Source organism: Lepidochelys olivacea (assembly GCF_965140295.1).
Source record: "Lepidochelys olivacea isolate rLepOli2 genome assembly, chromosome: 10".
Classification (NCBI taxonomy): domain Eukaryota; kingdom Metazoa; phylum Chordata; order Testudines; family Cheloniidae; genus Lepidochelys; species Lepidochelys olivacea.
The window spans coordinates 48266129-48286674 of NC_140420.1; the positions used below are offsets into that span (position 1 = coordinate 48266129).

Genomic DNA, 20546 nt, shown 5'->3' on the forward strand with positions numbered 1-20546 from the left:
AAACTTTCAGCAGGAGTTCAAATGAGGTTCAACGTACATAGCAAAATTCTCCAGAAATGGCCATGAATCTTTAGACTGGTTTTGCAACTATGTTATTTTACAGAAGGTTAAATAGGCCACAAATGCAAGAGTAGACCCCACTAACTGGGCTGATGAGGGCATTCAACAGAACATAAACCAAACTTTTTTTTCCTCCTGTATAGCTCCTACTGAGTCCCAGGACTGGTTCTGGTTTCACTCAATTTCCCAGAATTCTGCTTTGTGAGGAGTTACAAACAACAAAAATCTCAGCTGTTGTAAACAGCTGGCCCAAAGAATCCCTGGTATCTGTGACATCCCATAATTTATTTAATACATGGATTTAACCACTTGCCAGAAATTTCTGAGCTCTCAAAATTCTCTGATATTTGTTATGGTCCTGTAACTAGATATTCTTTTCACCCCATGCAACACAGGCATATACAAAACTCTGAACCTCTCAGCCATCCTATACCTAGCCTAGAAGAAAGAAGTCAATTCTGTCACTTCACAAAAAGAGTGCACTGTAACCAACTTGATCACATTTAAAGGAAAAACATACACAAGTTGGGAAACACACATCCTTCCACCTCTCACATCTTGACATAATGGAAAAGCCAGCTCTCTCTTCACAGGGGATTAAGAAATCACAATTTACATCTAGGCAGCCTAGATACTTTTTATGAGACATGGGAACTTTGCAGAGGTATAACTGCTGAACATTCCAGGAGTCTAGAAGCACACAGATCCCAGAAGTACCTCTTACTTGGCAAGTCCCTTCTCAAAACTGTATCCCTCCTCTAATCTAGTTTTTATATCATGTCCATACCCTGGTGTCTAAGACCACTTCCTCACAGTCTTACCCCTCTCCTTTCATCTCTTCTTTCTGTATGTCTAGTTCTCACATTATGTTCTGCCTCAGTAGAGAACCTGCTGGAGACTGCAGGAGTCCTCAACATGATGCAACAGAAAAGCAAGTCCTTCCGGACAGGAGTTCTCTTTCTGCATTTGTACAAAGGGGCACCAATTCTGACTGGGGCATTAGGGAGCCACCATAATAAAGATCTGACAATCCACAACTACAATGCTAAAGGGAATTACTTTTATTTCTAATTATCCTTTGTTCTACATCGTTAGAGATGTATCTGGAAAGCGGAAATGTATGATGACACAGTTCCATCAAAACGCTGTTGTAGCCTCTTGCTATGTAAATCCAGAACCAGCCAGGAGGACAGAGAACTATAAAGAACACAAAGGTTAGTTTCCATTCATTTATGGAATATCCCCTTCAGCCAGTTTAGTAGGGGCACATTCCACACATTCTTTGAATATGCAATTTCCACTTTCTCTTTACAGCTCACCTGTCCAGCTTACTGACCCTGCTCAACAAGGAACTGGGTGGAAGACAGCACTTAAACTCAGGAGTGACACGTGGTGACCACTAGAGGGGTTGGCTCTTACTCTACTCTATCACTGCTGCCCTCAAGGGTAAAAAAAGGAAGAGCTAGGGAAGTTCAGAAAGTCCTGCACTAAGGGTCTAAGACACAAGAGGAAAAAGTCCCACACAGATGGTACTCGAGAAGAATACGTCCTTTCATCAGTTTTACATTTCCTGCCTTTCATTTTCACTGAATAGCCCCTTGTTTGTATATGAAAAGGTAAAGCAGCAGCAACCATATTTTGTATACCTCTGGAAAACCCCCTCTGATTCCACCATCTCTCAAACCTAAATAGTTTCATTACCATCAATCACTTCTCACAGTCTTCCCATGTCTCATCTTTCCCTCCACCCGCTCATTTCTGAGCCCTTTATTAATGAGCTGTCCTTCTCGAGATAGGGTGACTACAACACAGAATTCCAGCTAGCTGGGGGATTTGTTAGTTTTTTCAACATACAGTAATGGGATATTTGCTTCAATTCATAGCAGAGATTGAGGATGTATAAGAAGATTCTGTCGACCACCTCTCTTTCTATTCAAGACCACATTGACGACCTGCAGTCTACAGATCAGGAACCTATGCTTTAAAGATCGTAAAACTGTCCAACTTTTGACTTAGCTTCCACTTTCCTAAATCTCATATCACAATTTTTAGTATAATCCCTTCTACCAAGGATGCTGGACTGTTATATATTGTGGTTGCTACCCCTTGATGGTTTGACCATGGTTATTTCTTGATTCAATATCCAAGTGTTATTCAGGTCTAAGTCAATAACCTCTCCTCTTGTGTAGCTACAGACTAGCAATTACAAGAAGTAATAATTTAAAATATTGAAAAACTCCTTCTCCTCACCTTATTCAGAGGTTGACATTTTATATGTGGGGAGTTGAAATTGCCAGTTATAACTATTATTCAAGACAGCGGTCTCTGGCCCCGCTCAATGTTGTGCACTCACTTCCTTTTTCTGGTCAGGAGGCTGGCAGTAGAACGTAGTATTCTTTGAGTCGGAACCTGAATCCAGTAGACACTCTGCACTTCAAAGCCTTGTTCACTTTCACAGATGGGATTTATAATGGGATCAAACTCAGTTGTGTTCAAAACTGACAACACAGAACCCCACCCCATCTTGATTTCTGAACTCAAGACTGCCATATCTTGGGTAGTGATGTTTTGGCTTTAATGGACACAATAGTAGCTGGGTAATATGAAACGCAACAACTTATTATAACATAAAAAGAATCTGCATTTCTCAGACTGTATGCTTTCCTGAACTGGAGCCTCTGTGTGTGTTTGGATAGTGCCTAGTGTACGATGAGTTTTACCCAAACGCAAGTAATAATGCCAAAACCTGGGAAGTACCTTTTCAGCACAATAGGAACTGCAACAGATGGGTTTTTCCTCAGCCCATCTATGATGTCGGCTGCTTTGTCAGCATATATCCTCTGCAGCGCCTTGCGGTGGATCACCTCCGATGTGCCACCCAGAGTGTTGTCCAGCCGGAATTTGGCTTGCTCCTCAGCAGACAAGCGGGAGAGTTTCTTTTGGATTGCCTCTAAGACTCTGATTGTTGCCAGGTTGGTCTCCAAGACAACATCCAGCTGAAAGGGAAGATGCGTTAGCCATAGTACAATATTACTTGCTGGAAATAAAGGTCGGGTCTACACTATAGACCTATATTCGTGTAACTATGTTGCTCAGGGGTCTGAAAAATCCACAGTGAGCAATGTAATTACATCAACCTAGTCCCTTGTGTAGACAGGGTCATGTCAACAGGAGAGCGTCTCCCATTGACACAGCTATCATGTCTCAGGGAGATGGATTAACGAAGCTGATGGGAGAAGCTCTCCCATTGGCATGGGAGCTTCTTCACTTATGCGTTGCACCAGAACAGCTGCCGTGTTTTAAGTGTAGACTTACCCTAACATTTAAGTGAAGCAAAACAAGAACTTAATACTTTTGTAATGCTTTACATGTAAAACAGGAGGCACTTGAGAAATGGTTTAATATTTCCACATTTGGTTGTTCTAATCTACCTACATTTCATCTGCTTCCTATACAGTATTGCATCTTTCCACAAGAAGTTACAGGTTACCAAAATGCTTCCTTTAGGAAATAAGATTTTCCATGTGTGGGAGGTACACAATTGACAGCATTACTACAAAAGGAAGTCATAATCTTAGCATAGGCAAATAATTGCTGAGCTGATTTCCACTTGGAGCGTCAATCATTTAAACACTCTGTAAATGTCATTTTTCAGACTTAACACAGGGATTTATTTCAGCCCCTATGTACTAGGTGGCTAATAAAAGGAAGCATTAATTATGCACCTGTCATTGAACAGTTTTATTTGGAATGACCTAAACTGAAGAGGAAGAAAGTTCTGCCAAAGCTACTGACCAGGATAAAGTCAATGGGCTGGAAGGGAAGGGGTTGGTGATCAGAAGCAGTTACTTGAATTTTGCTCCTTGTATTCACAAAGGCTGAATAGTCCTTAATTAGAAGCATAACCATGTCCACCAAAGGCAGGACAAGTAGTAATGGGCTTAATCTGCAGCAAGGGAGATTTAGGTTAGATATTAGGAAACTTTCTAACTATAAGGGTAGTTAAGCACTGGAATAGGCTTCCAAGGAAGACTGTGAACTCTCTGTCATTAAAGGTTTTTAAGAACAGGTTGGACAAACTTCTGTCAGGGATTGTTTAGATTTACCTGGTCCAACTCAGTGGAGGGGGCTAGACTCGAGGTTATTTCCAGTCCTACATTTTTATGATTCTATGATCCTATAACCATGTGAGACATGGGTCACCCAGAAAAAATGATTCTGGGCATCAGTATTTAAGCAGTATTATACCATACAGCTAGGCAGTTCATAGAATCCCAGACTTCCCAAGAAATGATTTTGGAAGAACTTCTACCTCAAAACGCTCATCCTCACATCTGTAGATGTGTTCTTCGTATTGTGTCTTCTTGGAGCTAACAAAGGTGGAATCCTCAGACCAGGAAGGGAAGGATACCCAAGTATCATTCAAAACCTTAGGTGCAGGAGAAAAGCAGAAGACTGAGGGATCTTTTCTCTGAGCCATCAGAGAAGCAGACATCCAAATTTATATCATCACATGTTCCTCTGACAAGGAATCTCAGATTCCCTACATCCATGGTCTCTTTTCCTTGGTGAACATTCTCTCCTGTACATACCACAGGACCCCTTATAGCCAAAACTCGACCTTTTGAGCATACTGCAAAAGCCAATGATTTGACATTGTCTGTGGGGAAAGCTAGGGGTTTTTCTCCTAGGGAAGTCAAAAAGAAGGGTAAAAGTAGTATTTCTGTTGCTTTGGATTTATTGGCTGGCTGAGTTAAATTTGTTCTGTTAATATGATTGTTTAATGATGCTGGGTGGTCTCACTGGATTATTGTAAGTATAATAAATTGTTAAGGTGCCCATGGCTTTTTGTAGGGACTTTATATTCAAACATAGATATAAACCTAGTCAGGTGCTTAAATCCATACTCTGGCACCTTGGCCTCATTCTCAAAGGTCCTGAGCAACTGATCTTCCACCAACTGCAGTGGGAACTGGGATTTCTCAGAACCTCTGAAAAAAGAGGCAAGGTGCCAAAATACAGATTGGGAGACCAATCTCAGCCAAGCAAGTTTGAAAACTTTGGCCCGTTTTCATAGACCCTGAAGTGTGTGAGGCTGAATCACTAATCTCCTGCAAGACAGAGTTTGTTAGGATACCACATAGGTCATCCTTTAAAGACATGTTACAGTAAGGTTTTCAAATGATGCAGCTGGTTTTCACCATGTTATTTTATGCTAGCCTACCATCAGTCCAATTAAATGCTTATCACCTACAACAAAAAAGCACTTCCATTTGCGGGTAACTGGTCAGCTACATCCTGCCTTTCCTTCTCCATGGCATCATGAGCAAAGCCCTGCCTATCCCCTCAAATGGAATCTTGTGGCAACATTTGTGGTGGCAAAGATCTTCACCGCCATCTAGGCAAGACATTTAGCTGTGCTCTGGGGTTCCCCTCTTCTCCAGGGAATCCTCTTAATCCCTCCTATAAACCACTAGGAACTTAGATAACCTCCTGTAAAAGTCCCTACCCCACCCGTATCAGAACCACTAGCCTTCCTCAGCTGATAGGTAAACAGTACTAGCCAGCACCATTCCTGCATTGATCAAAAAAAGGTCGTTACAGAGCATAGCAAGGACTGTGCACATCCCCTGACTCTGCACCTCCTGCCAGGAGAAAAGGAAACTCTGGTTGTTGATCTGTGAAGTCTCTATAAACTGGACAGATTCTTTTAAATTATGTATTCTGAGAATCCCATAAAGTTTTTCTGGTGTACATACACACCACAACTGAAACGAAGGAAAACTTTATGGAATTCTCAGAAAACACAATTTTGTGAGGAATCTGTTTTCACTCTCACACTCTCTCACACAGCTGGTAGCAGCACTACTACTGAATGAGGCAGGGGTTCTGTGGAAAAAATAGTATGTGATGATGAAACTGAAGACTATATCATAATACATTTGCACATGTGGGCGAATTAAGGTTATACTGGCCAGCTTTAGCATTTCCTAACTTCTGAGTGCTTGACTTTGCAACTTTTCAGCATACTAGAGTTATGCAGTCAACTCCCCTTATTGCCCTTTTCTACCAGCTACCATTCAAGTCCTAGCAGACTGGAAATGGGCTTCCCCCAGCATGCAATTCCTTTGGCTAGAGTGCCTTACCTCTTTACATAGCGGAGTCCGCCCTGTGCACTTGGGCTGCTGGTAACTCTTGGGCAAGGCTCGGTAGCTGGAGCCCAGTCTCTTACAAGAGGCATAGTCTATCTCCATGGCAATCCCCTCTGTAGCCCGTTCTTTTGGAAATGTCTCCATGTGAACAGACTCTTTGTAACCCAGAAAGTTTTTAAACCAAGTGAACAGTTCTGGGAATTTCCTAAGGGAAAAGAAACATACAAGAAAGCCTTGAAAACTGTAGTGACTTAGAAATCAAATACCAGTGCTCTAAGATACTGGGTCAGAGCTGCCACTTGAGAGAGACGGTCCAAGACGGCCCTTGGAAGTCACATCTGGGGACAGAAGACTCTTGGCCACTCAACTGCACTTTGAGGAGGCCTGGTAAGTGGATGCCAGTGCAGAAAGTCATTCTGTTTTTCTTTGGATTGCTCCTGCTTCTATTCATCTTGAAGGCTATTTTTTTTGGTGGCAAATGCCTTCACATCTGGGAGGCTGTTGCCATGATGTCTGAGATCAAACACTTTTGTTCTGCCTCATCCTCACTCATCTCAAAAGCTAGGTTCATATGAGGAACTGGGTCTGCAGCTTCTCCCAGAGTAGGCAAGACTTGCCAGGAGCACTCTGACAACATTTTCAAACTGAATCTCTGACCATTTAGGTTAGATATAAAAGCCAGTTGGCTGGTTTCTAACCTATCTGCCATTCAGGGACTCAGCCTTAAAAACAGATCATTACTTTCCTGATTGGAAAGGGGTAAAGAAGTTGAATACTGATTCTAGGACTCCACTGAAGAAAAATTCCATCCTTGAAGAGTGAACCTCACACCACCAAAGCCTCAGCTGGTGTTGCACAATTAGGTGGAAGATTTAGAAAATACCAGCTGATAAGTAAGCACATAGATATTGGTAACTGAAGTGGATTCTGCTTGTGAAAAAATAATCTTACTCTCTGAAGATCTTATTAGAAACTAAAACCAATACAGGAAGAACTAGAAATACTAGTGAATAATCACAGTTACGACATAACTGGCATCACAGAAACTTGGTGGGATAATTCACATGACTGGACTATTGGTATAGAAAGATAAGCTTGTTCAGAAAGGACAAGCAGGGGAAAAACCAGAGAAGGGGTTGCCTTGTATATCAAAGACATATGCACTTGCACTGAGGATGAGATAGATATGGGAGGCAAACCTGTTGAAAGTCTCTGGGTAAGGATAAAAGAGGTAAGAAAAACAAGGGTGAAGTTATCGTAGGTGCCCACGATAGACCACCAAACCAGGAAGAATAGGTGGATATGCTTTTTTTTTTTTTTAAACTAATAAAATTATCCCAAACAACAGGACTTGGTAGTGATGGGGGACTTCAACTACCCAACCATTTGTTGAGAAAATAATACAGTAGGGCACAGATTATCCAACAAGTTCTTGGAATGCACTGGAGACAACTTTTTATTATAGACGGTGAAGAAAGTGACTAGAGCAGAGGCTATTCTAGATTTGAGTCTAACAAAGAGAGGAACTGGCTGAGAATTTGAAGGTGGAATGCAGCTTGGGTGAAAGTGATAATGAAATAAGAGTTTATGACAATGGACTTCAAAAAGGCAGACTTTAGAAAACTCACAGAATTGGTAGGTAAGATCCTGTGGGAAGCAAGTCTCAGGGACTTCAGGAAAATTGGCAGTTTTTTAAAGAGACCTTATAAGGGTACAAGAGCAAACTATCCCAGTGCATAGGAAAGGATGGATGTATGAAGAGACCACCCTGGCTTAACCAGGAGATCTTCAACATACTGAAACTCAAAACAAAGCATGCAGAAAGTGAAAACTAAGTCAAATTACAAAGGAAGAATATAAAAAAACCCCACAACACCACAAGTACACAGGGACAAAATTAGAAAGGCCAAGGCACAAAACAAGATTAAACTGGCTAGGGACATGAAGAGTAACAAGAAAACATTTTACAAATGCATTAGAAGCAAAAGGAAGACCAAGGACAGGCCCATTAACTTAATGAGGAGGGAAACACACTCACAGGAAACACAGCAATGGCTGAAGTGTTAAATGCCTTTTTCATTTTAGTTGTCACAAAAAAAGTTAGCAGTGCTCGGACAATTAACACAATGAACATCAGTATAAATGGGCTAGGATCTGAGGCTAAAATAGGAAAAGAAAAGTTTAGAATTACGTAGACACGTTAGAGGTCTTCAAGTGACTAGGGCCTGATGAAATACATCCTAGAATACTTAAGGAACTGGCTGAAGAGATCTCTGAGCCATTAGTGATTATTTTTGAGAACTCATGGAGGACAGGTGAGATCACAGAGGGCTCAAAAAGGGCAAATAGAGTAACTATCTGTAAAAAATGGAATAAGGACGATACAAGGAATTACAGACCAGTCATCTTAATGTCTGTACCCAGAAAGATAATGGAGCAAATCAAAACCAATTTGTAAGTACCTAGAAGAAAAGAAGGCAATAAGTAACAGTCAACATGGATTTGTCAAGAACAAATCATGTCAGACAAACTTAATATCCTTCTTTGACAGGCTAACAAGCCTTGTGGAAGGGGGGGAAGCAGAAGATGTGATATATCTTGACTTTAGTAAAGCTTTTGATACGGTCTCACATGACCTCCTCATAAACACACTAGGGAAACATAGCCTAGATGAACCTAGTAAAAGGTGGGTGCACAACTGGTTGGAAAAGCATACTCAGGGAGTAGTTATCAATGGTTCACAATCAAGCTGCAAGAGATATCGAGAGGGGTCCCACAGGGATCTGTTCTGGGTCCGGTTCTACTTAATATCTTCATAAATGATTTGGACAATGGCAGAGAGAGTGCACTTATAAAGTTTGTGGAATATACCAACTGGGAGGGGTTGCGAGCTTTTTTGAGGACAGGATTAGACTTCAAAATGATCCTGACAAACTTGAGAAGTGGTCAGAAATAAACAGGATGAAATTCAATAAAGACAAATGCAAAGTACTACACTTTGGAAGAAATAATAAATTGCACAAATATAAAAATGGGAAAGGGCTGCCTAAGAAGGACTACTACAGAAAATGCTGGGGGGTTATAGTGGATCACAAACTAAATATGAGTCAACAATGTAACATTGTTGCAAAAAAGCGAACATCATTCTTGGGATGTATTAGCAGGAGTGTTGTAAGCAACACACAAATAATTCTTCCACTCTCCTCAGCACTGTTAAGGCTTCAACTGGAGTAGTGTGTCCAGTTCTGGGCGCCACACTTCTGGAAAGACGTGGACAAACTGGAGAAAGTCCAAAGGAGAGCAACAAAAATGATTAAAGGTTTAGAAAACATGACCTATGAGGGGAGCGGGGGGGGAGAGAAAAAGATGGGTTTGTTTAGTAAGAGAGGAGGGTGATAAATTTTTCTCCTCAACCACTGAGGACAGATCAAGAAGTAGTGGCCTTAAATTGCAGCAAGGGAGATTTAGGTTAGACATTAGAATTGTAAGGATAGTTAAGCACTGGAACAAATTACCTAGTGAAGTTGTGGAATCTCCACCCTCAGAGGTTTTTGAGAACAGACTGGACAATCATCTGCCAGGCATGATCTAGATAATACTTAGTTCTGCCTCAGCACAGGGGACTGAACTAGACGACCTATCAAGGTCCCTTCCAGTCCTACATTTCTGTGATCGCCTACAAAGCTTCAGCAATAAAAGAAGCTTCTATCCTTATTACTAATGCTAATTAATCATTTCATTTATTGCATTTTTGTCATTACATGACAGAGGGACTAATGTCCCCAGCTCTAAAATAATAAAGTGAGCTTTACTGTACCTTTCCAGATATAGATAGTTCTTGCTCTAGCTCAGAACACACAAGATACATGAGAGGAAGAGTCATTTTAAAAAGTTATTTTTATTGATTTAGGTCTAATATTTTACTTTTTCTAGCTAACATCAGGCTCTTTCTTAATGACCCAAAGTTTGCCAAGTTTCAATGAAGCGAAACAAAGATTGTAAGTTGTTTGCAGCAGTCTTTCATATTGTGTTTGTACAGCAGCCAGAAAAACGAGGCTCTGGTCTTGATTTAATTTATCATCATCTTCGCTTTGCCTCCTTCTCTGCCTTGTGTGCTAATTCGGTCTAGAGCAGCATGGAATACTAACCTTACAGCCCCAAACTGATGTAAGAATAACTAAGGTACATAAAACTTACATACAGTCTCTGCCATAACTTATGGTGGAATTGTTTTGTTCACTATCAACTCCCAAAGAAGGGTTTGTACCCTCTTGGTTTACAGTTTTGCACTTCATGGTGTATTGTTCTGGACATTAATTTGCTTTGGGGCAAAAACTGATCTGCTCCATGTGACTCTACTAACTTTTGGAAGTTAGCAATTATTCCTTTTTCGAGTTGGTATGTTCTGTATCATAAAGACAAAAATACTATATTTATGGGGGGGGGGGAATAGTTCACAATCACAAAGCAAGAGGCTGCTAGGGCACCATTGTTTGATCTTCTGAAGAAGGGTAAAAGGATCAGCACCACTTCTGCACTCCTCTTAGCTGCCTTTTCATTCTTTGCAGTCTCTAGGAAGCCACAAAACTGCCTCTTTCAGGCACTTCACCAGAAAGGGAAAATGGCGGTCATCAAATCAGGTGACAATGTGCAAGAAAAAATGGCTGTTCTTTTGCTTCAATGAAGGACAGCCAAAGAGAAGAATCTAAAATCTAATGCACTTTGAATTTATAAAGTACTTATAAAGGATCTCAAAGTACGATTGGTGTTCCTTTTATCTCATAGGCCTGCTAGTAGCATGTGGCAATTTGCCACCTACATTCATAATAAGAAGTGTTCAGGGAGGGCTGGAGGAGACAGGAACCTCAGAGGTGACACATTTGGATCTCAGAGGTGAACTGGTATTAGCTCACTGCTGTAAGGGCAACTCTCTACCAGTTATTTTGTGAAAAGAATTAAGCAAACAGCAGGGCACACAGATAAACTAGTCAACATTAACATTCCATCTCTGGTGTGTACACTTTGTGCTGCCGGTAGCTCAGGAAATCAGATGCCCAGTCAAACTATTGAAGCTGTGGAGTGCTGGGCCACAGAACCAGCTGTAAGTTTTCTTTCTTTACATGGCCACACAAGTCAGCATTTCCTTCCTAGCTCCCGAACAAAAACAGACTAGATCCCCTAACGTCACCCACCTCCAAGCACTGACCATATAAAGAAATGGATTTGCCCATCCTCCACTTACCCCAAGAACGGAGAAACTAGCTGCACAAGCTCAGCCCGGGAAATCACCTCCTGATTAAAAATAACCAGGCAACGAAGAAAATTTTCATACGCCTCCGTACTACGCAGAGCTTTGCGGACCTTACATACATATGGGAGGAAGAAAACAGTCAATACAGAGCTGAGAATGAGTGCAACCTAGACTTAATACTGTGCTCTCAGGTGTTATCCTGAAGAGATGAGGTTACTCTCACAGCCAGAATCAGACACACTCTTTTAGACTTGGGAGTTTTATGTCATTACATTTAAATGCATTTCCCCTGCCCATGCACTACTACTGTGAACGGGTAAGGTATAAGAACCTCTGTAGAATAGAACAGAGCATAAATTAAACTGGGTCTCTGGTTCTCGCTTGCGCAGACCATGAGGCAAGAATGATGACTGATCCAAGCATGCCGTTCTCCTAGTGGACATCCTCCTCCATGCCAAAGAGGTAAGCAATCAAGATCTTTGTGTCCACCCATAAGGAGAAGAGCAAAATATGGGAACACTGAGAAGAGTCTCAGTCAAAACTGGTTCACAGAACACTGTCAGCAGAGACTACAACAGCTGTCTGCTGTTCTGCTTCTAGAAGCAGACGCGTCACACGGGTAACCCTCTACGGCAAACTGCAAGTCCAGACAAGAGGACAATTCACTGTAGCCTAACAATCAGTAATCCACGCTACAGCAGTCACAACTTTCCAGCTTGCCATTATCACCACAAAGTGGTGTTTGTAATCCTCCTCTTCTCAGTAAGACACAGCTGAATCAGATTCTTTAAAATACCATTACCTTCCCCCATGAGAACAATTTGCATCTTCACATCAAATAGAGCAGTAGCATCACCAGGTTATTCATCGTTGTGATTCAGACTCTCCTGCTAGGATTTCTACATTTACTTAGGTTAACACCTCAGTGTTTTCCATGCAACGTATGGGCTTTCGGTTACCATTACCTCTCCTGCAAACCTGTGCCATACCCCAGGGATCAGGATGGTGTCACTAGCACGTGGATATGTTGTTAAAATGAGCATTTGCCTGGGGTCACATGCTCTGCTACATGCAACGGAGGAGAGAGAAAATTGTGGACACCTCAGGGAAGAGTACAAGGGACTACTTGGAGGCATCTCATACTGCCTACCTGCCTCAGTCTAGTCTGTGTGGTCAGGAGATGCGGCAAGAAATAGGTAAAAACTGCACAACATGGTTTGTTCCCACTCAGGAAAATGTAGCTTACAATGCAACTGACTCATTTAAGCAAAGTTGCCCCCACTTCATGCAGCTGGACAGGGGAGGGGAATGGAAAGAGTGACACTGCCAACACAACAAGGTAGGCCATGTCACCAGTAGCATAGGGGGCTCAGAGTGACGGGAGATGAATGTGAACTATGAACAAGATGCCTTTTCCTGCAGAGTTTTGTCTTCCATGACAACTGGCAGCCACAACCCCTGACAGTTATGCTCTGCTGCCATCTTTACCTACCCAGAGGGGACAAAGCCGTGGATCAAAGGCAGCTGAAGAGCCAAAGATGGACTTTAGGGGCAGGGATATGCACAGAATTTTTTTTAATTAATATATTTCAGATATATAGACCAGCTGATAGCACATGTAGTTAAAAGATGACAGAAGTCTCATTCTGGAGAGAACGCCACAGACTTCGCTGTGTTTAGTTACATTGGAAAACCAATGTGCTATGAGCATGAATCAAATGTGCAAAACTGTCTATTCAGAATTTCATCACTCACCTTCTCGAAGAACAGAGATTCTGTCCCCACCCCATGTTTGCTGGCTTCTGCCAATGACTGGTCCTTTAAACCAAGCAGCTTTGGTTTCTTCTGCAAAAAGCAAAAGTAAAACCACAAAAGGAGGATTAAAATATGCAATAACAATATTTTGCACAGCTATCATGTGAGGGCATGTGTTTCAACTTCCCCGACACCCCATGTACAGTACACCCTTGCTATAATGCCCTTCATCATTACAAACCTTTGGCTATCATGAACCTGGTCCCTGGAGCCCGATTACAGTACAATACTGTACTGTGTTTAAAACAAAACAAAAACACGTTGCACATACTTGCACAATTTTTATCCAGCCTCATATGTTGAGCCCAAGGGCAGAAACTAAGGAGTGGGCCCCTACCCCCCGTCCCCTCTCCTGGGGCTGAAATCCAGAACCCCAGCCCCACTGCTCAGGGCTGAAAGCCGGAGCCCCAGACCCCCATTTGTTTTGATTGTCTTTTTGCTATAACAAACCCGTGGCTATAACGAACAAAAGGCTTGGATCCCAACAGGTTCATTATAGCAAGAATGTACTATTCTTTCAAATAGAGCAGTCAACATCAAGTTTTTAGGAGGAGAATTATATTTGAGTTTCTACTGGTCCCCCAAAATTAAAATATTCACTTCGCTCCCCTCTTTGTTTCCCCTGGATTTTACATAATTGCTTTCCCCATACTCCTGTTTCATGGGGGGGAGGAGGAGCCTTTATTTTTCACTAGCAGCAAAACTTTAAATAATGTTTAATGCAAAGATGGAAAAAACGCATCAAGTCACTTGCAACAGTCATTGCACAGAATACACCTCAATATATTAGTTCTGTACTTAACAATGAAGACAAACTCCTTTAGATTTCTGCCAGAATCTCTCCCACCTACTCCAATCTTGCACCTCCCATAGTTTCTGCATTTCTTTGCTCTCTTCTCTTATTTGTTCCCAGGGTCTTCAAGGAACCCTCCCTCCCACAGCTACACATCTCATTCTCAGAGGACTGCTGGAAGCTGACCATTATTGTTATTTGCTCCATCATTCTGGAGGCAAGTGGGATTAAATTACTAGAGAGATGGGTGCTGTTCCTTTCCTTTACAAAGCAAAATGTAGAGCTCTGGGATCACTGGATAAGACTACCAGCACAGAGAGAAAAGAGGCAAACTTGACCCGTACAACCTCAATAACCAAACACTAGACCACTTTGCCATTTCTGTTTCATTGCAAAGCTTTATCCACCCAGAAATTCTGGTAGCTTGTAAAAGCAAGGCTTGGTTAACAGAACACAGACTCATCAGAACTCTCAAATTACCTTTATCATGGGAAGAACACACAAGAGCCCAACGTACCTGCATTGAATTTTGATTTAATGCAACCCCTGGGATACACCATAACTATTCCCCTTTTTTACTTCCCCCAAATGCCTTGAGAACAGCATTGCAAGCTTTTCAGACAACCTGTCACTTGGTCAGGTTTACTGAGGCTTCTCCCTATCTACTCCCTCCAAATGCTGCTTTATTAAATAAAACAATATAATCAATAAACATATCCCTGTGTATTCTCTAGCAACATAGAAGAAGAAAGCAAGCACTGTTCCTCTTTCTCCACTGGTAACTACTGCCACACTACTCACACAGGCTGCATCTAAGTCTCTAGCCCTCTTTGTATGGATACTACTAAGTCCTGCACTTAAAGGCAGACCTGAAAAGGGTCTAATTCGAAGCCTGGGTAGGTCTCCTTCGCCCTCAATCTATTCATAACCTGGAATTTGAGCCTCAATATAAACAAGTACATAAAATGCATTCTACTCTGTGCCCTCAATTTTTGCCCATTACCATTATTTCTGGGAGAAAAGCTGTGAACTATGCATGTTCTTACCTTCACTGGTGGGGTTGCTCCAGTTCCTGAGTGCCGTCTGATTTGACAGCCATTTTGGTTGGGTCTTTGTTGCTTGTTGTTGAGCTGGGGTTTCTTGATTGTACCACCATGGTCATTTCTCACTGACTCCACTTTCTCTGCAGTTGTCTTGCTTAACAGCTTATTTAAAAAAACCCACAAGACTATTAGTAATGCGAGCTTCTGGCGCTGGGGCAAAGGTGCATGTGAAACCCCGTCACCTTAGCTCTAGCTGACCAGTGCATTTTACAGCAGTGATTATAGTCCTAGAACAGGTCTTTGAGGCACAGGAGTCACATTTAAAGATTTGTCAACAGAGACCGTACTCCCTGCCCTCTTTTCCCCATGTGCAATGAAGGACTGTTTGAAAACACACTTAGAAAAGAGGAAAGCAGTGTACTTTTCTGAACTCAGTTTTCTTGCATAGCCAGCTTTCTACCAACTAAATTAGTGGGGTTGAACTCACCACAGAGCTGTTAGCATCTGGCAGGAACTGCCCAAACTCAGAGAGTAAATCCTCCTGGTTCTTGAAGAGGCGCGCTACCTGTGCGTACACCTCCTGCTCTGTCAAAGCTGGTGTGTAGTTACCACCTGCCTCCTTGGCATTCCGCTGCTCTTTCTGTCACAGGAACGGGGGATGTGAGAGAGCAAAGGAAACAAGAACCATTACAGCTGCTTTCCCTAGTTTCTGCTTTTCTTTCCCTAGGGAGCAATACTTAATGCAACTCAAAACATTCATTCCCGAGTTGAGAGTTTATGTTTGTTGCTCCTGTATCGCTAACTGGAAAATCAGCAACCGAAAGAAAAACTGAATATGGTGGCTGGCAGCTCCTCTGAAAACAAAGAGTCATTCTAAATGCTCAGGGGGCAAACATCAACTGAAAAGGTACCGATGCTGGATAGCTTGTTCTCTCTCCTTCACATTACCGTATGTAGATGCATTATATCCATCACCCCTTTATGCCCCAGGTTCATACAACATTTGGTTTAAAAATCCTGCCCACTATTTCAGATAATTGCAATCAGACGAATGCTGATTTTGCACTGTTAACTCACACGCAGTTAAACTGGTTTGAAATGCACAAGTTGCCCCCCACTCTCCCTCTAGCTAATTATTTGCTACTTGAGCATGTCAGTATGTCAATCTTCCGCATACCCCCTTCAAATACACAATACAGGCGTAAATTAATTTTCTATGGTAAGGCATGACACACATTTATACATACTTAAAAGCACCTGCATGGGTAGTGCACGTATACAGTGTTCCACTAACCTGATACGTGTGGAGGATCTCCAGGAAGGCCTTATAGATGTCTGGCTGTCCCTGGAACCGATTCTTGATTTTGTTGACGTAGTTGATGGCATGATTGAACTCAACTGGCTGATTGTTCTGCAGGGACGGTGTGGTTCCAAGAGAGATTGTCACAGGTGTATGAGGCTGCACAGGTGGAGAGCGTGGTGATGCATATGGAGGAATTGGGGGAGTCTGCTGGCTGGCTGGCGTATGTGCCTGCAATTGTGATGGCTGAGAAGAAAAGGGACACTTAGTTTTGTCTTAGAGATTTGTGTTGTGGTAGTTTATTTCATTCAGATCAAATCCTAGGAAGAGAACATGTAGTATTAAAACGCAACAAAATCAGTCGCACACAATAACCTGCGGGGGGGTGGGGGGAGGTGGAGAGGTGCAGGAGCTGTTCCCACAACTGATGCCAACAGCAGAGCACCATGCACAGGGTACCTCTGTGAGATGGAAGCTCTCAGTCTACCCAAGATACTTTGATTTGACCAATGGAGAGGCTGAGTAGGCTGGACATACCCTGATGATACTAATGCCCAGTGAAATAGCCCCACCCGTATATTTCAGCACTAGGGGTTGTGGCATGTTCATTTCTTGGTGTTCTTAACTCCACAGCTGGGAGTGTTACAGCAAATTTTTGTTTGCACTGATGGAGATGGAGGAGGAAAGGTACACTGAAACTAAGTCAATGTTGTCTATCCACACAACTCATCCACACAAGAAAATTTCCTAATGGTTGATCCTGGATGGAATTTTATTTTTATTTTCAAAAACTGATTCTGAATATTAATGGATGTACCAAATAAATACATATAAGAAAACAGAGGAAAACTAATGTAGGATGTGACAATCATCTAAAGAGCTGATACAAAGCACACTTTGTAAAACAGAGGAAGACCTCACCTTTCAAGTAGTGAGGAAACATTTTGACATTACAGAGCAACTCGATTTTGGCTGAGTCATTTTTGTCTTCATATTTCAAATTAACAGGAACCAAACCGCATAGACTTAACTTGCTCCAGGGTGGCTAGTGATTGTCTCCATTATGAAGGTATCCTGTATTCCTGTACTGTATTCAGGCAACTGAATCTGAAGATACTTTCCTTTTCCAATATTCAGTTAGTCACATAACTGACACTAACAAACATGAAAATCAATTTAGGATTTTAAAATTTGGTTGCTACTGTGACGAAGTGGGAATGTTCTTAATGTTTTAGGGAAACTGAGGCACCCACACAGTATTCAAAGAAAACATTACGACCATTCCCACTTCGTCACAGCTACCCTTTAGTGGGAGGCTCAACAAAATCACAGAAGGGTCTAGAGCCAACTTGGAGCTGGTAATTTTCAATGCAACTGAAAATACTTCACCTTCCACTGCCTTCCAACATGCATTAAAGCTGTATTTTGGAGAGTGTTACTGGCAGTTCTGGTAACAATCCTTGTAGTTAAGGTTGGCTTAAACTTAACTACATTAAACCATTATAAGACCTTGTTTTCAGTTGCTTATAACTTTGTCAAACTAACTCTTCAAGCTCAAGTTTCTTATGCCTGGCATCTGCTTCAGGCTAAAGTTTCAGCATAAACAGTTCAGCTAGTTCTGAGAAGGAGATCAAGGAAAAGCATGTTTTGCCCGTGCTAAAACAAATGCTTACAACCATTTCATTGAGATGCTCTAGGGCTTCCATGCTTTGGAGCAGGGACTTGAAATCTGAGATTTCCTAATTTTTGAGTGTTTGACTTTGCAACCAACCTTAATGTTCTCTTCATGTATTTTTTGCATGTTATTTTTATATAAAGGCAGAAGACAACTACCACTAGTGCATCACTCTGAGGTTCTATTAATGGTCAGAGAATCCTGCTGCATGCTACCAGTGTTGGAGAAAGAGAAGGTTATGGTCATCTAGTCTGGCTTCCTGCATAACACAGGACATAGGATTTCACCAGTGATTCCTGCATTAAGTCCATAATTTCTGGTTGAGCTAGAATGCATGTTTTACAAAGACACCCAAACTTGATTAAAAAGACTTCAAAAGAAGAATCCACCATGTCCCTAGGCAAATTGTTCCAGTGATTAATTACCCCAAATGTTAAAATTCTACATGACAGATACAAGGTGAGTGAGGTAATATCGTTTATTGGACCACTTTCTGTTGGCGGAAGGGACAAGCTTTCAAGCTTCTCAGAACTCTCTCTCATATGACCTGAGGAGGACTTCTGTGAAACTGAAAAGCTTGTCCCTTCCACCAGCAGAAGTTGGTGCAATAAAATATATTACTTTACCCACCTTGTTTCTCTCATATCTGGTGACCAACACAGCTACAACACTGCAAACAACAATGGAAAATTCTACATGAGAGTTTCATACAGCTGCCAACCCTTCCATCAGGATTTCTGTTTCTCAGCAGAAAACAAAAATAATGTAGGGGAATATCAAGAAGTCCTCTCTGTTCAATATTTATCTATTGCTTTATCGGGGCCCCATATCAAATGCAACTGAACTAACTAAAAAAGGCATTCATCTGGGCGTACCAGACCATCCTCGGATATTGGTCTCTACCACATTTTGCTAGAGACTCTGGGTATCTTTCTTTCCCCAAATAAAATATATAACATTGGCTTGCATCTCCTTTGGTAGTCTCCAATTGAAAGGTTTGAAATTTATTGATTTTGGATAGCAAATTCATTTTTTAATCAAAGCAATATTTCCAAACTAATCAGTAAGGTTTTTTTGTTGGTTATTTTTTTTAAATAAAAGCTTTTAAGAAAGGAAAGTAAGCTGGAGCCAAAGAGACTATTTAGGCAGGAGCACAAACTAGGGTTTTGAGATGCTACAGTAACAAAAATAGAGTCACTGTTTCATACCTGAATTTGCCTGCTTCAAATCTAAAACTAAAAAAAGGAGTTTCTGAAGTTTTGGACCAAATCCATCACTTTAGATTCCATCTAAAATTTACTTTACATCCTAAGACTTTTCCAAAGTCAGTAATTTTCTAGACAGTTCTGTAGAACCATTTATATTCAGATATGGTCGTTTTCACTGTGCTGGCAGTTCAGTGACTGATTATTTTCACACTCGTATCATATCACCAGGCTATATGACCGCTCTCCAGAGATGGTCTCCATGAGTGATCATCCTATCATTCACATGCACACTCACAGCTGCTGCTGCGGAGCCAAACTGGTACATGTTTACTGTCGTTTTCATGATGTGAAAAAGTTGCGAAAGTGATTTTACAGATATTTCAGTTTTTACATTTCCTTTGATGAAAAGTTAAGCCTTTTGCAATCTTTAGTTTCTTACCATTTCTAAACAGGGACTAGGTATTTCACTCTGCTTGTGGTATCCAAAGTCTCTCACCTTGCTGATTTTGGCAGGTGGCGGCTGTGGCGCGGGCTGTGCTGGGGTTGGGGTCGACTGTGCTGAAGGCTGGGATTGATGTTGAGGCTGCGGCTGTGGCTGCGGCTGGAGGCCATGTGTGGGGATCTGGTGAACCTGCCCTGGTGTTGTCACATTCACCATGTCATTAGTCTGCACCTCAATTTTGTAGCCAGGTGGCAAGAAGGTATTGAAGCCCATGATCAAGTCAGGGTGACCTTTGAAGAGCTGAGACACGCGGCTGATCACTCCTGGAGTGTCAATACTGAAAAGGAACAAGAAGACAGAAAGGTCACAGATCTTGCAAAGGGGCGCTCACTGGCAAACTGGGAACCCCACACAACGGAACTACACTTTCCATTCAGATTTTTATCTAGCCATCACTAGCTTGCGACAAAGCCAGGAAACAAGACAAAACTGATTCTTCCTCATGTATTATTTAACTTGTTCTTACGTTACAGCCAATTTTATTTGTCCAAATAACACTAACTCAATGTGATTTGGTCACAAGTCTGATCGCTCTGCACCTACTGGCAAGCAGACAACCAAATGAATCAGCTGTAAGGACTGAACCTGGGAACTCCAACTTTCTAAGCAGAGATTTGGCACAAATGAGGGGATTGGCTTAGGCTCCAGAATGGAAAATACTGACCAACACTGCACTTCCCAGCACTGTCCAACCAGCAGCACGAATGGAGCAAACAGGAGGAAAAGGACTCTAGAGATTACCAAGGG

General features: G+C 41.8%; 1 protein-coding gene across 4 annotated transcripts in view; it reads right to left on the reverse strand.

Moving 5' to 3' along the window:
• The window catches only part of SIN3A (SIN3 transcription regulator family member A), a 58779-nt gene that overhangs the window by 12079 nt on the left and 26154 nt on the right, over positions 1-20546 (reverse strand). For all 4 annotated transcript variants that reach the window (XM_084642153.1, XM_084642154.1, XM_084642152.1 and 1 more), the window contains exons 5-13: positions 19794-20076; positions 16409-16660; positions 15602-15754; positions 15118-15276; positions 13219-13308; positions 11455-11573; positions 6207-6417; positions 4373-4489; positions 2818-3056 (exon numbers count right to left, since the gene is read on the reverse strand). In XM_084642153.1, coding sequence (XP_084498279.1) covers positions 2818-3056; positions 4373-4489; positions 6207-6417; positions 11455-11573; positions 13219-13308; positions 15118-15276; positions 15602-15754; positions 16409-16660; positions 19794-20076 — 1623 coding nt within the window. The remainder of the gene's footprint in view (positions 1-2817; positions 3057-4372; positions 4490-6206; positions 6418-11454; positions 11574-13218; positions 13309-15117; positions 15277-15601; positions 15755-16408; positions 16661-19793; positions 20077-20546) is intronic.